Source organism: Nothobranchius furzeri, chromosome 18, assembly GCF_043380555.1.
Source record: "Nothobranchius furzeri strain GRZ-AD chromosome 18, NfurGRZ-RIMD1, whole genome shotgun sequence".
Lineage (NCBI taxonomy): Eukaryota > Metazoa > Chordata > Actinopteri > Cyprinodontiformes > Nothobranchiidae > Nothobranchius > Nothobranchius furzeri.
In genome coordinates this window covers 31,288,450-31,304,678 of record NC_091758.1, presented here as the reverse complement: position 1 = coordinate 31,304,678, position 16,229 = coordinate 31,288,450, and the positions used below count along the sequence as shown (strand labels likewise).

At 45.1% G+C, this 16,229-nt stretch overlaps 1 protein-coding gene across 4 annotated transcripts in view; it reads right to left on the bottom strand.

The window, feature by feature from the left end:
- Positions 1-16,229, bottom strand: part of rtn1a (reticulon 1a) — a 29,167-nt gene that overhangs the window by 4,736 nt on the left and 8,202 nt on the right. For 2 of the 4 annotated variants that reach the window (XM_015970056.3, XM_070546819.1), the window contains exons 2-3: positions 8,328-9,047; positions 6,432-7,076 (exon numbers count right to left, since the gene is read on the bottom strand). In XM_015970056.3, the coding sequence (XP_015825542.3) occupies positions 6,432-7,076; positions 8,328-9,047 (1,365 nt within the window). Of the gene's footprint in view, positions 1-386; positions 524-4,354; positions 4,754-6,431; positions 7,077-8,327; positions 9,048-16,229 lie in introns of those variants that run through there. The other 2 variants (XM_015970057.3, XM_015970058.3) reach the window with 2 other exon arrangements.

Below are 16,229 nucleotides of genomic sequence, written 5' to 3'. Positions count from 1 at the left end.
CTATCAAACATCACACGTATAACGTATATCTGCTATTAGCAGCAATCAATAGCGTATGACAGCCAGTCTGTCCATCTCACCATCAAAACGTCAGCAGCAGCATCCACGTGCCGCCGCTGCTGAAACTGCACCACTCCCTTTGAAGTCATTGTTGCTGTCGACACCGACAACATTTATGTGACTGAGGATTTCAATTGAGATGCTCACACACACACACACTCACACACAAAGTCAAAGGTAGCACAGACAGAAGCTGTGACAGCACACACGCCAACAACAGCACAGACGTTTCTCCTAGGGAAACGTGTTCCCAGAGATTTGTGACGTGCCGCGCAGACCAAACGCAGACTCTAAAGCTTTCGTTTGCAGTAGAAGCATGTACTGACCTGCGACTCCCATGGCTGAACAGGGAAATAGGCAGCTGCTTTATCCACAGACAAAAGGAGAGCACTGAAGGGGGAGTCGCCCCTGCACAAGAGGGGAGGAGCCACGGTGATGCCAGCGAATCAATGCCTGCCTGAGCAGAGGGTCAGGGAGGTGGTGGTGGTGGTGGTGGGGGGGGGGACGTGTATGGGGTGTGGCTGTCAAAGATCCACAGTGCAGCCTGGCAAACATACAAGCAGCGACTGTCTGAGACCGCCTGTGCTCAGCCGAGCCTCGTCGGCATCGGGGAGGAAATCTGCATCGCATGATTTCAGAAAAAATAAAGAGACACAAACCGTAGTTCCATTAAAACGACTTCAAGGATCTGCTGTGCATCTGCCTGATGCAGTTACCATAGCAACCATGTTCCATTTTCTCTCCTCCGATCGCTGAGAGATGGAAAGAGGGGCGGGCTTTAGAGGGAGGGAGGGGAAATCACGCTCCTTTGGGAACAGAGAAAAATTAAATTGCTCTGAATCTGGGGAATCATTTGCCTCCAAACCAAAACACCACATGAAGACGGCCACTCCCTTTTCATGGAGGTGCACGGGGACAATGGGTGGCTAACCACCAGGCGTGAGTCAGAGTGTGTGTTAAGATGACTTGTGACTGATCTAAACTCGATAGAAAGCCCTGAGAGCTAGGACCCTCACCTTTTACTGCTGATTATTGCTTTTGTCCCTGTGCTCATCATCTCTAACGTCCAAAAATAAATCAGTCATGTCTCTTAAAAACAAAAGAGGATGACCTCAGATCTATTCTAGCTCAACAGCGGCATTCACATATTGAACCCAGAATTTTATAAACACTCACAGCAAGGAAAAACCAGAGCAAACGATTAACGCCACTGACAATAGCATCATGTCAGAGCCAGGGCCAGATTAACACTTTGTTGTACCCTGGGCAACAATGTTCAAGGGCCCCATCATCATGACCCAAGGATCACCATAATATGGTCACATACAGAATATTTTACTATAATATGCAGTAAACATACTCAATACTTGAATGCCTGACGTCACGTAACCCGCTCAGGGTAACCTTTGACCCACCTCGTTTGGACTGACCAATGAGGAGAGGGTCTTAACTTGAGGCCCTCTCTTCATTGGTCATTCTGCATGAGACTGACTCTCAACTGATGTTCAAAGTCATAGGCAGCGACGCGTCTCTGTGCAGCGCAAAAGCCCGGGAGGACAGTTTGTTTAATATGGGTGACCATATTTCCATTTCCAAAAAAGAGGACAGGGGATCTGTGCCTATGACGTCACACTATGTCAACGCCACACAAACCACGCTGGGACCCATTTTTTTGTAAGAACTAAATTAATATCAGATTTTGCCAATAAAAGGGCTCTAAAACAATTCATATGTAAATATTTAGCATATTTATTGCAAAATCTCATTTTTCTTCTTTAGTGCTGCAACAAGGTTGAATTAATGAGAAATTATTATACCTTTTGTTTTACTACAGCATTGGTAATCTTCCTGTGCACAGATTATTAAGGATGCTTGTTTCAGCTGTGAGATTAGACGATAGGGTCAATGAAAAAATAAGTTGTCACACACTCCATGGAAACTTTCAGATAATCCACAAATAGTGGCTTTCAGATGGTTTTGTTACTTTTTGCAAGTTTAGAAAAGCAGCAGATGAGACAGCATGTCTGATAAGTTAGTTTTTCATCTGATAATATTAGAACATGTCAGCGATGTCTGAGGGGCTTTTACAAACACTGTAGAACTAACACTGCTGGACAGGGTATGGATTACACAGAGGCTTCTGGGGTGCCCAGTTATGGGGTGGGTGGGGGGTGTTCTGTTTTGCCTTGGCCCCCAAAATGCCTTGAAACGGCCCTGGGTGTGTGACTGAGTTCTGAAGGTGATCTGAATTGTATCAGATGTATAAATATTACATGTGTATAACTTATTGTTTTATACAGGTAAAAACGTGTAGTGGAGATAAATCTACCTACATTTTACTTTTCAACACTTTGTTTTGTTTTCTTGTTTTTATTTAACTATTTTCCTGTCCTGTCTGTCTCTCTTCTTCCTGCATCTCCTCTAAACTCTCCAGAAAAACTGTTGCCTGGATTCTTACTTTTTCACCTCATCAGTTACTTTTGAGCAGACCAAAGGGATCTCCTGATTGCAAAGCAGAGAGCGCGTTTCGATGCTGCGTCAGTGAGGTGAAATCACCGCAGCACAGGTGATGAGCTCCGCAGTAGCAGAGCGCTTCAGGCACAAATAAGACAGAAAGTAGAGAACATGTGCGGACGTGAACGATCGTGGGTTAATTATAGTTTTTTGGTTGCGCCACTTTGAGAATGGACCGTGCGCTGGAAGCAGCTGCCTGGAGCGCTGCGCACCAACGATCATCGGTCTGCCGCTCTCTGTGCTCTCCGCTCAAAAGAACCACCGGTACGCTGAGAGTCCATGAATGATGTAATATAGGTAGTAAAATATTTTCCGCCTCTCACTGGATGTGTAGGATATCCAGCTCCCCCATAATTCGATCCCTGCTCCTGGATGAAAAACCGGACATTTTCATCAATACAAGAACCCCCCTGGACACCCCGGATGGAGAGTGAAAAGTGGACATGTCCGAGGAAAAGAGGACGTATGGTCACCCTAGTTTAATATAAAGCGGGAGATTACAGATACAGTACTTTGCTCGTGCCCTTGCTGCCCTGGGCCCTTTAAGAGTTTGTGGACACCTGGGCAATTGCCCAGTTGCCCATATGGGTAATCCGGCCTTGGTCAGAGCCCCCTTTACAGTAGTGGAACTAGTTTAGCCTGACCTAATTAAACCACCAAAGACATCTTCATGGCCTCAGACAAGCTGTCAGCCAGACGGGGAAAATATGGAGAGAGAAAAGAGCCCTTCCACCACCTCTGGTCTTCATTTCAAACCTTTTTTTCTTTAAAAACTCATCACAACAAGGACTTAAATGTTTAAACATGAGTTCCCCTTGTTTCCTATCAAGTGTAGGTTTGTGTTCTCTTATGTCATAACTTGGTATCAGCGGTCCACTGTGGAGATGTTGATTATTTGCGTTACGCCGAGTCTCTTTAGTGCTACATTCTGAATTAGTCACACTGTTTGATTAAGCTTGGGGTGAGTCTGCATCATAGTTTGATCAGAGCAGAACGTAGCATGGCGGCGAGTCGGTCATGTGCTCTGCAGCGAGGATGACTAAACAAAATGCCTCCAGCTTCAGTTTGATGTCATAGTCAGAGCAGCAGCAGCGACCCCGTTGGCCTCTTCTTGTGATGTGGACAGATCTGATCAGAGATTCTGTTACGCAGCCTGAGGCATTCACTTATTTAAAATAAAACGACTCCCGCAACATAAAACGACATATCTCAGCTGTACAGTCACAAACACGCTACCCAGTGTCATTTTCTCTCCCTCAGCCCCTTCTGTGAGCCGTCAGCACCACGAACAGACACACGGAGGATGCTCCTGTCCTGCCCCGTCTCTGCAAGCTGCCATGGAGGCCCAGGAGATAAAGCTGATGTAATCATTATGGGTGTGTCCTGGTAACTATGGAGACAGTCTGTCAGCACCATCCAGATGCTTGGGCTGCCACATATCACACAACAAAAGCAAAACAAAATAAAACATGCTAATATGCACGGTCCCACAGCACATCAACAAAGGCACGCCTTGATCTGCAACGCTGGCGTCCTTATTGATACGAACCCAAACGGTGGTGCTCCAAAACACCACATCTCTCATCCACCTCTGCTCCAGCAGAAAGGATTCTGTCTAAAGGCGTGTCTGTGGAAAACAAGGCGCTTGATTCTTCAGCGCTCACTCAAACCGTGCGCATGCATGAAACACGTTCACACGCTCAGGACAGCTGAATATTTAACCTGCATGCAAGAATAGCAGTCCATCGATTAAAGCCACGAAACACAAACACATCAGTACCCTGTCCCTTCCAGTTGCTCCAGCAGCACTCCTTCTTCGTCATGTCTGCAGTGGCCTGCATGCTGGCGATCTCTTATGTCCCCGCTCTTGTCTCGGCGTCTTTAACGGTCTCCGCTTTCTTCTTTGTCTCCCTCTATGGTAGCTCACTCACTCATCTCAGAGAGGCATGAAGGGTCAAAAAGGATGCGCGAGAGATGCTGCGATGATGGGGAGGGAGGTAAAGAGGGAGGGAGGAGAGGTTTCCAAGGTGCTGCCGGCTTGCGGAGCACAAAGGCTGATGCTGTGGTGAGGCGCTGGCTGGAACGGGAGCAGCAGGGAAAGTGCGTGCGTGATGGGGGAGGGAGGAATGGAGAACGAACTGTAAACACCACACCACCGTTTCTGCTGCAGCACACCATCCATGCAATGGTTTAGCGCCTGGGGGAGGGGGGGGGGGAGCGGGTGGGTGGTGATGGACGGAGGCTGTTGTGGAAAAAGGTTTCACAATAAAAGCCCAAACAAAGCCTCATTCTGGTTTGTGAACGCATGCTTTGTTGAAACGTGAGGGCATGTGATCGCATTGTTTAATGATTTCCAGCATATTCATGAACACAGCTCTGACACTTAAATAAAGCATTTTAAATTCTGACATCATGTGGCAGACCAGACGGTGTGTAATATGGTTTATAAAAGCCCGATATAGCTCAACATCAGGTGGCAAACATCCAAATCTGGGTCTTATTTAGACGAAACAGTCTTTAAGGTTGCAGCTGTAGCTTTTTCCAATATCACTTAGCTCTAATTGAAGAGGCAAAGTGAATGGTCTTAATAATTCACGTCGAGAGAGACTTTAGATGCCACCTAAACAATCCATGTTGAGAGGCTTCAGGATGTGTTTGTGCATCCTCCAAAGATCACATTTGGAATGCAAATGGAGGAAAAGCAAAGCAGGATGCTAAAACGCCAACGGAGCACCTCCGTCGCTGTGGGGTGGGCAGAATATTTTGGGTAAATGTCATATTTTTGGATGCCTTCAAAGCTGCAAGTCTGATCCCCAGTGTGCCCCCCTCCTGCAGGCAGCCACGCCTCACCCCTTCTGTTTTCTGCAGCCTGAGCCACCTTCGGTGCCAGCAGCATTAGAGAGCAAAGAAAAAAGCTCATTTATCCAAGCCAGACTGAACAAGCACCCCATCACTGTTGCTATGGCAACTGGTGTGGACGTGCAGCGACTGATGACATAGATATCTGCTGGTCTATCAGAGCAGCAATGATGTAGGTGCTCTGCGCCCTCTAGTGGTGGAGAAAAAATACACGTGACCTGCTTTTTATGGCACTTCTGGAATCTTCCTGCAGTCCGAATAACAAAACAAGATGATTGCACAGTTCAGGTGTGTTGAGGTTCAGTTTGCACACATCACTACTGATCACATGCACGTATATGGCCGTGTTTGAGAAGAGGTCTCAAAGAATAAAAAAAATGAGCACAGAAATGATCTGGGGAGGTATAAAATATACAAGAGGGTGCTTTTGAAGCTCTAAAATAGGAATGTGTCCCAGTTTTCAACATCACAGAATTATATAAACCCACAAAGAGCCTCGGAGGCCAAATATCCTCATGTTGACATTAAGATGTCCAGTTTAGAAACTTTTAGAAACTTCATCAGCAACTTTATTCACAGTGAAGAGAAATGCAAAATGGCAACACTGTTAATATGCAAACACGGCTTTTTTTCTCCTCATTTTGAATTTAAATTTTTGTTTTTTTAACAGAGTGGACAATGGTTTTAAAGTTGCATCAATCATGCATGGATGCAGAACTGAATAAAAAAAAATCCTTTCATCTGCGTTTTCTCATGAAAACCACCAGAGGGTAGCAAACGTAGAGAGCATTTCTTTCCTCCCACTCATCTTAGCTTTTCTTTTTGTTGTTTTTTTAATCAGACACTGGCGTGTGCATTCACATGTGATCATGCTCACTCATCAACATGAATATTCTCAGTAACTCACAAGCTCACATACAGTGTTTTTGCTCACACCAATCAAGAAAAATCTTGCAAAGTTCCGCAAAAGAAATCTTTAAAAACCATAAATAACTAACCTTTTTCTTTGTTGAAGCCCTCCAAAAAGAACGATACAGCGGGCTTCTCAAGACCTCCTTTGCCCTCGTTGGTTGGTTTATGCGTGTCATCCTGGTGGGGTTTTTCTGATCTCACCTCCGGAGGCACAGCAGCAGTCGGGGGCTTAGGCTTGCTGAAACGATCCTCCTCTGTTTTCACAGGGTTCTTGACCTTTTCAGCAACCAGAGGTTGGAATGGCACCGCCTCAGAGGTATTGCTGGGAGGGATGGCGGTGGGGAGAGAGGTGACTCCCTGCTCTCTCTTTGGGCTTTCTTCAGATGCAGACTCAATGATGAGGTCACTGTCGAGCTCTGCCTCTCTCTCCTCCCTCAGGATGCTGTAGGCTGTGGGTAGAGCGGGGCCACCAGAGAGACCAAAGCCACCCTTGGCTATCGGGGGATTGTCAAAGGGGTTGTTAGCCTGGCTGAAAGTGCCCTTGCTTTTAGGAGGCTCAGCAAATGGGTTACTGCTGGGTTTGGGAGGCTCCTCAGATACAAGCTCGATCTCTGAGTCTCCAGACTCGGCGCTGCTGCCGTCAGGGTCACAGTTGTTGGACTTGGTGCTTTTAGAAGCTGCAGGCTTCCCTGACTCAGTCTTGAACATGTCTTGAGAAGAGAAACCTTTACCTGTTCAAAAGGACAATCACCATTAGTGTCCTGATTATCAGTACAACTCTAAGCATAAAGTCCTCTAGCACATGAAATGTGGATTTATGTTATATTATAAGGCTCACTTTGAAATGAGACGCAGAAATATGCCTGATTTTTGTCATTATTGACTTGATCCACAAAAGAACAGATTCAGGTTCACCTGGAATACATTTTTGAACATTTATTTTTATGTTTGGAAAGAATTATTGCAATTTTAGACTTTTTTTCAGTGTCATTTCCTTTCTGGAGATAATCTCAAAGCTCCAATTTCCAGAGGCGGTTCAAGACTAACATTAGAGGGGGCCAGCTGCTCTGTAAGAGAGTCACACTTGTGAGGTAAGAAAACAATACAATTATTAACTTTAAGCATTTAAAAATGTTGTGTTTAATTACAACAATACAATAACAGCATTTCAGTTGGTCACTTTAGATACTTTCAGTTAGTTTCAAAGTAAAACAATTTTGCGAAAAATGACAACATGAAAATATTTGTCCCAGCATCTATTTTCTATTTCAGACAAATGTATTGACTTTTGGCGAAATTATCACAAAAACATCAATACTTGTTTGAACGTAGGCTCTGCCCTTGGGGTGGGGGGGCGGGGGGGGGGCACAGTGGGGTCCAAGATTGCTGTCAGGGTGGCACTGGCCCATCCTGGACACCCCCTGGAACCGCCCCTGCTTATTTCATGTCTCAGGACCAAAAGTGAGGCCCGACCCCACTGGCTGTCACGGAAGAATCCTGGTTAGTTAATGCTGGTTTTAATTTAACCTGTTTTTCTTACATGATTATTTTCTTACATGTCACCAGCTTATGATTTGTTGTCCATAATTCTGTGATTTCTGTTGCAGATTCAGTTTGTTTCATCTACTTTTGCCCTTTTGTCCACGTTTTATGCCAGCGTCTGCTTTCTGCTACCTCCACACCAGGTTTTACTTTACCAATTTATCCCACCTGCCTTTGATTATTCATCACCTCAGTGTCTAGTCAGCCCCAGGTTTCATTTGCTCTTGCTTTTTTAAATCTTTGCCACTGATTTGGGGCTCTGACACAGAGCACAGAGATCGTTTTGAAATCAAACAAATTTTAAAAATGTTTGCAGGTACTTTCAGCAATTACAACTTGGAAAGTAGCTTTTTGGTTCGTAAAGTCAGCTCATTTTATTTAAGAACGTATAATAAAGTGACCTATTTCCTGTGTTTATTTGCAAGCGAGTGTGTGCTCACGTGTCGGAGAAGCATTCGGAGTGGAAGAGGGACTGTCATCCTCTGGCTCTGAAAGAGTCACCGTGGGAACCCCCTGCTGGCCCACGCTCAGGACGTTTTCACGCTCAGACATGCAGGCTGGAGCAGGAAGCTGCTCCGGCATGGTCTTGGATCCTGGAAGCTTAGACTCGGTCAGAGTGATCTTCACTGGGCTGGCCATCTGCGGGGTCCCGCCCAGGTTCCGGTAGGAGCGGTAATCTGTCAGCTCCTCATCAGATGGATCCTCCACATAAGGGAACGAGTGAGAGCCAAGTGCTGGGCCTAGGTTTTCCTTTTCCTCCTCATCGTCCTCATCTATGCCAGGGTTATTATCCATGTAGCTCCCCAGTAAATCATGATCACCTGAGCCTTTGTCAAAAATACTGGGAGGGGCCACCTGACGCTCTTCCCCGTGGCTGATATCCATGTAGTTGTAGGATTCTGTCTTGTCCGAGCTCAGCAGAGACTTAGGTGTGTCATCTGATAAGTTGGAAGTCATCTTGCTTTTAGAGTTGAAGCTGTAGGCATCACTTGAGAAGTGATCCAGGCCAGAAGAGCCAGAGGAGCAGCTGGAGGGCTTCAGGTCGTCTGACAGGTAAGAAGCTTCCCGGCTGTTTGTGAAGCTCTGATTGGACAGCAGGGAGGTATACACATCGCCATCATCACTCAGAGGCTTCCTAAACAGGCCAGACATGGGATCATCTGCAAAAACAGACACAGAGAAGAATGCATTGCTCTCTATCACAAAAGTGAATCAAACCAGGCAGTGTCTGAGCAGTGAGATGTAAAAAAAAAAAAAGCCTCCTGTTAAACAAAGCTATGCTTTAGCTGGGGCTGCCGCCAGGGACGGGGACCGTAACTCTGAGAGTCAAACTGCAGATGAGTGAGGATGCAGCACACACAGAGTGTACTTGTGACCAATAATGGACAAAGAAGGATTGTCCAGACCCCCCCCCCCCCCCCCCTCCTGTGTCGAATCAAACCAGCAAAGAGCTGTCTGTGGCCACATCTAAGCTCTGTAATCCCCAATTCTGCAGCTGCACAAAGAAAAGCACGTTAAAAAATCGTAGATTGCACTCCTATGATTTGAGAAACGTATTGAAATGATCGCTGTATTGTATCAGTGTCGTGTTCCATGTCCCTTATGTGTGTTTCCCTTGTGTTCTCCATTTAGTCCCGTGTGTTTGTCTTTATCTTTTTCCAATGTGTTTTTGTTTAAATTTGGTTTTCCAGCTCCGAGGTTCCTCCTCTAATGTTTCTGTTTATTGACATTTTTATTTCCAGACATTTTAGTTACTCTTTAAAGGCCAAGTTCACTGAGAAACAGTTTTTACGTATTTCTGAAATATGATCGCCACATGCAGGCTGAAGGTGAAACTAGTCTGCTACACATATTTCCTGCATTAGCCGCCGATAGGAAATAGATGAAATGCTCAGATTACAAAAGCCTGATAGATCTAAGGCCCCATCCCAATACTTCCTGTCCAGGGGTGCGAGAGCGTGCCCTGATTCTCAAGTATGGAAGTTCACCACACCCCTTTGCACCCTTGATCCACATTTCACCCAAGTCTGCATCGATGCAGCAAGGGTATTACCCACAATCCATTGCTGTGTGGGTAAGAAGAAGGTGGAGCAATAGCTCAAGTGCCCTTTTTGAAAATATGCATTTTCAAATGAAAGACTTGAATTTTATGACGGATAATATTTATTCATGCTCTGAATGTTTTAGACTAAGATGTGATGTGGACAGCAATGAATGTAAATTTTGTCAAATAATTGTTTGAAAGTTGTTAGTAAAGTTTTTTTAGAAGCACAAACAGTGACTGGCATCCCGGCATGTGTGGCGTTCAGTGATGCAATGCTCCCTGTCCCAATTCAGCAATTATTTTGCACACTTGTGTACTACGCACTCTGAGCCTTACTGCGCAGTTCCTCCAAGTGCACTTCATAGAAACCGAGTTTTGGGATTGGGCCTAAGTCACGCTGAAAACTTAACATTCATGGACTCACCCATCTTGGCTCATGACGGGGAAGGCTGTTGTTGATTTAGCATCCAAGAGAGAGCTAGTAAAAGCTAACTGTTAGCATTAGCAACTCCACTACATGACAGAACTCCTTCAGGCTTGTGTTATTTGTGGAGATAAAACATCAACATTAAGAGATAACAAAGTCTGTGGGAGAGTCGTGTTGCTGTTAGCCAATCAGAGGCAAGATGTCAGAATATCAGGAAATAAAACTCCTGCTAATTTCTGCTTCCATCTGCTCTGGCTAACTTCTACTTCCTAAAACAGGAGTGCCATAGCTTTTTTCCCTGCAGAGATAATCTCATTCATTTATACTAGAAACCACAACAATGTTGAAAAAAACAGGAGTGAACTTGGGGTGTTTCTAAATGCCAAGGAACCTCGCCTTGATTTATTGGCCCTGCCCCAATTGCCTAGGAGATACGTCATCAGGAGCCGCCAAGACGTGTGCCAATGTTCATGTTCTACCTGTGTTGTCTTGCTTAATCTCATAATAAGCAAACGAGGCGTGAAAACTCCTTTTCCAGATCTTTATTTAGCACTAGCCACCACTACTGTATCATCCATGCAGTTTCCCTCCTAATCTACTCCCCTGCCTTCTGCGTAATTGAGTTCTTTCTGAACTATCTCATAACATCACATCTTTCTCCCTATAGAACAATAATAATTAACTCTCTCATAACATCACAGCTTTCTCCCTATGGAACAATAATAATTATCTGTTAGGATGCAACCTTCCTGACGAACATCATAACCTTACTGACAAAATGACTCCTCCACCTGGAACAAATAAGCATTCAGCTTCTCTCTACATTTTTTTTTTTTTTTTTTTTTTTTTAGAACACCTTGCCACATTTACTCTAACAACTCTCAATTAGTCTCTTAGGTGGCTGAACATGTCTCTTTGGTCTCACCAGTCTTTCACCCTGTGGTGATGTCATAGTTTTCAAAAGTCTCTCAGCAGCAGGTGACGCAGAATCCTGTGACGGGCCACTTCTAGCGTCTTCTGACCCTCTGTTTGCTGACTCTGTAGATTTCTCCTTGTCCTGCTGCACTGTCTCCTGAGATTCTGTGTCTTTTCCTTCTGGATGTAGCTGAAGGTCTACTCGATTTCTCCTCAGGGACACTCCACCCTCCATCTGGATCTTGTATGAACGTGGCGCCACCTCCTCCTTCACCTGACCTTGATGTCTCCAGGTCCCTGTAGTAATGTCTCTGAGACGCACCTTGTCTCCTGGCTTCAAGGAAGGCAGGTGTCTCGCCTTGCGATCATGCAGCTGTTTTTGTTTCACCTTTTGTCCATCCTTTGCTTCCTTAACTTTATGTGCAGTTTTTGGCGTCAGCAGGTCCTCATTGACTGGCAGGTTGGAACGAATACGTCTCCCCATCAGCATCTGAGCTGGTGACATTCCATTCTGCAACGGTGTGCTTCTATAGATCAGTAGGCTCTTCTGAAAATCCTCTCTGTCCTGAGCTTTTTTCATTAATGTTTTTATTATCTTGACAGAGCTTTCCGCTAAGCCGTTGGACTTTGGATATATGGGGCTTGATGTTGAGTGTTGAAACCCCCATTCCTTAGCAAAGGTGGCAAACTCACAGCTGGAAAACTGGGGCCCATTATCGGAGAAAAGTTCACATGGGACACCATGCCTGGCAAAGACAGTCTTTAGATAAGCAATTACTGCTTTACTTGAAGTTGTCTGCAGTTGCCCAACTTCTGGATAGTTTGAAAAGTAATCTGTCACCACTATGTAACTTTTCCCATCAAAATCAAACAGGTCTGTTCCTACCTTATAGTAAGGTCTGTGTGGTGCTGGGTGAGCCAGCAGTGGCTCCGCCTGCTGTTTGGGCCTGTAGATGCGGCACTGTTCACATGAAGCTGTGGTCTGGCTGATGTCTTGGTTGATTCTTGGCCAGTACATTACTTCTCTTGCCCTGCGTTTACACTTGACCTCTCCGAGGTGACCTTCGTGGATCTTTTGGAGCATCTGTTTGCGTAACGAGTATGGTATGACATATTTGCTCCCTTTCATCACTATGTCATCCACCACAGTTAGTTCTCCTCTGCAGTTCCAGTAGTCCTGGATTTTCGCTGAGCACTCTTTCTTGTTTTCTGGCCATCCTTTCATTATTGTACTCTTAAGTTCATTCATGACTTCATCTGCATTTGTCTCTATTTTTATCTGTTCTGATCTGTCAGCAGATACTGGCAGAGATGTCATCACCATGTCAACATACGCTTGTATGTCCAGACTTTTCTCAAGGTCTTCATGCTCTTCCTTATCCACTGCTCTTGACAATGTATCAGCTGTGTACATATACTTTCCTTTGGTGTAGATCATGTGAACGTCGTATTTCTGTAGCCTGATTAGCATGCGCTGTATCCGTACTGGACAGTCATTCAGTGGTTTGGACATGATGGACACCAGTGGTTTGTGGTCAGTTTCCACTTCAAAAGTTTGGCCATAGACATACTGATGGAAACGTTCACATGCATACATGCTCGCTAACAGCTCCTTTTCAATTTGAGCATATCGTGTCTCTGCACTCGTCAAAGCTCTGGATGCGTAGGCTACCGGCAACCACTGTTCCTCATGTTGCTGCAACAGCACTGCACCCAGTCCGTGTTGTGATGCATCTGCTGAGATCCTGGTGCTTCTCTCTGGGTCATAAAACTTTAGCACTGGCTCTTGTGTGAGAATCTCTTTCAACTTTAGAAAACATTGCTCTTGCTCATGGGACCAGATCCATTCATTCTTTTGTTCAAGCAAACTTCTGAGAGGTGCTGACAATGTTGACAGTTGTGGGACAAACTTTGCCAGATAGGTGACCATTCCTAGAAACCTTCTGACGTCGTCTTTGTTGTTTGGTCTTTCCATGTTACATATTGCTGACGTTTTCTTTGGGTCTGGCTTCACCCCATTCTCACTGACAACATCTCCCACAAATGTAAGTTTTTTCACTCCAAACTCACATTTATCTTTGTTTAGTTTCAGATTGACTTCTCTTGTCTTGTCTAGTACTTGTCTCAGTCTTTGGTCATGTTCTTCTCTAGTGGTTCCCCAAACTATGATGTCATCCATCATGGTCTCCACTCCTGGAATGTGCTCAAAAATCATATGAATGGTCTTGTGGTAGACTTCAGGAGCTGACAAGATGCCGTATGGCAGACGAAGAAACCTGTATCTGCCCTCAGGTGTGTTGAACGTACAAAGTCTAGAGCTCTCCTCGTCCAGCCTCAGCTGCCAGAAACCTGATGAGGCATCTAGTTTACTGAACCACTTAGCTCCGGCAAACTGTGCCATGATTTCTTCTCTGGTTGGCAGCTTGAAATGTTCTCTTTTAATTGCTTTATTTAAATCCCGTGGATCCAAGCATGTTCTGAGAGCACCTGTTTTCTTTTGTAGAACCACCAGTGAGCTGACCCATTCAGTTGGCTCATCTATTTTCTTGATGACCTCTAGTTTTTCCATGCGTGCCAGTTCGTCTTTTAGTTTTTCCCGCAGTGCAAATGGGATTTTCCTACAGGGATGCACAACAGGTGGCACATTTTTATCCACACATATTTTATGTTGTCCTGGGAGACATCCAAGTCCTTCGAAACAGTCTTTATATTCTTCCATGAGGGAATCCTGATCATTCGAGGCTTCTGGTGTGGAGACTATGTACACCCTTTTAACCAGGTTGAGCTTTACGCATGCACTGAGTCCTAGGACTGGTTGTACACTCTTATCCACGATCAGCAGCTGTGCTCTTATCTGGTGTTTTTTGTATCTGAATGTCGCAACACATCCACCTTTAACAGGAACTCTCTCTCCTGTGTATCCAGTGACTTTTATTTTCACCGGATGCATTTTGCTCTTTTTTGTCATAGCTTTGTAATGTTCCCATGATACCAAATTAACCTGGGCCCCTGTGTCCAACTTGAATGGAATTATTGTCTCATTAACTTCAACTGGCACCACCCATTCCTCTTTCTCTGATGTAGAGGTGTGTACTTCATCTACAATGAACTCCTCCTCATCCTCTGCTTCTTCATCGACTGTGTGAACTTTCTGTTTTGGAGCTGCTTTACAACATTTGGCATAGTGATTCATTTTCCCACAATTGTTACAGGATTTCCCAAATGCTGGGCACGATTTTGGTCTGTGACTGCTTCCGCATTTACCACATCTGAACTCTGTAGCTTTCCCTTTTTGGTACTTTTGTTTGGTAAATGTTTTCTTTATTACTCCATCTTTGCTTAGAGCATGCACTGACGTCTCACCTCTCCGGAGCTCCTTTGCTTGTGCTCGTGTGGTTTCCGCTGCTCTGCACATGCTGACACACTTATCCAGTGTAAGTCCAGTCTCTCTGAGCAGCCTCTCTCTCAGTGCATTATCCACAGTTCCACAGACAATCCTGTCTCTTACTAGCGAGTCTCTCAAAGTCCCAAATTCACACGATTTGCTTAATGTGTGAAGCTCTGCTAAATATTGATCAAAAGGTATTCCCTGCTTCTGATCATGGGTAAAAAATTTGTACCTCTCATAGGTCACATTCTGTTTAGGTACGAAGTACTCTTCAAATTTATTCATCACGTCAGCCAAAGTCAAATCAGCTTCATCCAGCTGAAAGCTATTATATATATCCAATGCATCTTCCCCTATAACATGCAAAAGGATGTGAGCTTTCAGTTTTTCATCATCTCCCCCTGCTCCGCTTGCAGTCAAATATATATTAAACCTCTGCTTAAAGCGCTTCCAGTTTTCAGCAAGGTTACCAGTCACTTGCATGGATGAGGGCGGGCTTAGCTTATCCATGGCAGCACGTCGGGGTATCTCAATCACTGCAGCTCTTTACTGTTGTCTATCTGCTCTCACAGGCACCGATTCCTCTTCTGTTTGCTCTAAGTGACCACACACGATCAGCTTCACTTTTACCCTCGCTCCCGGGCGTCACACGATGCAGCACCGGTCTTTAGCATGTAGCTCTGTAGCGCGCCATTACTCACGCTCTCCATAGACTCTCCCTCTACATCCGTCTTTCGCGGCTCCCCCGTGGCAAATCTGTCCTTCGTCTTGCTCACGGCCACTTCTGACACCATGTGTTGTCTTGCTTAATCTCATAATAAGCAAACGAGGCGTGAAAACTCCTTTTCCAGATCTTTATTTAGCACTAGCCACCACTACTGTATCATCCATGCAGTTTCCCTCCTAATCTACTCCCCTGCCTTCTGCGTAATTGAGTTCTTTCTGAACTATCTCATAACATCACATCTTTCTCCCTATAGAACAATAATAATTAACTCTCTCATAACATCACACTACCGAGGCGTCTATTCTCCGTTTGTTAGCCGTTTAGCTAGCTGAGCAAGGATACACGGGAGGTGTCTTGTAGCCTAACCTTGGTCAAAAATTTCCCAGAATACGCCGCAGTATTTTCAAAAGGATGGCAGATCAGAAGCTGCAGCTACTTCGGGGGCAAATTTCAAGTTTAAAAGTAAGTCAACTAATTTTAAATGTTTTTATTAGATCCAACGCAGTTATCTATGGTTGATTAGTTGCTTAGTGATTGCAGCTTTGGTGGCTAGTGGGCAGTACCTCGCTTACATATTTAATTTAACAAATATATAAATGGTAAATGGCCTGTATTTGATATAGCGCCTTCTAGAGTCCTGGAACCCCCCAAGGTGCTTTACAGCACAATCAGTCATTCACCCACTCACACACATTCGCACACTGGTGGGGATGAGCTACGATGTAGCCACAGCTGCCCTGGGGCGCACTGACAGGGGCGAGACTGCTGAGCACTGGCGCCACCGGGCCCTCCAACCACCACCAGCAGGCAATGTGGGTTAAGTGTCTTGCCCAAGGACACA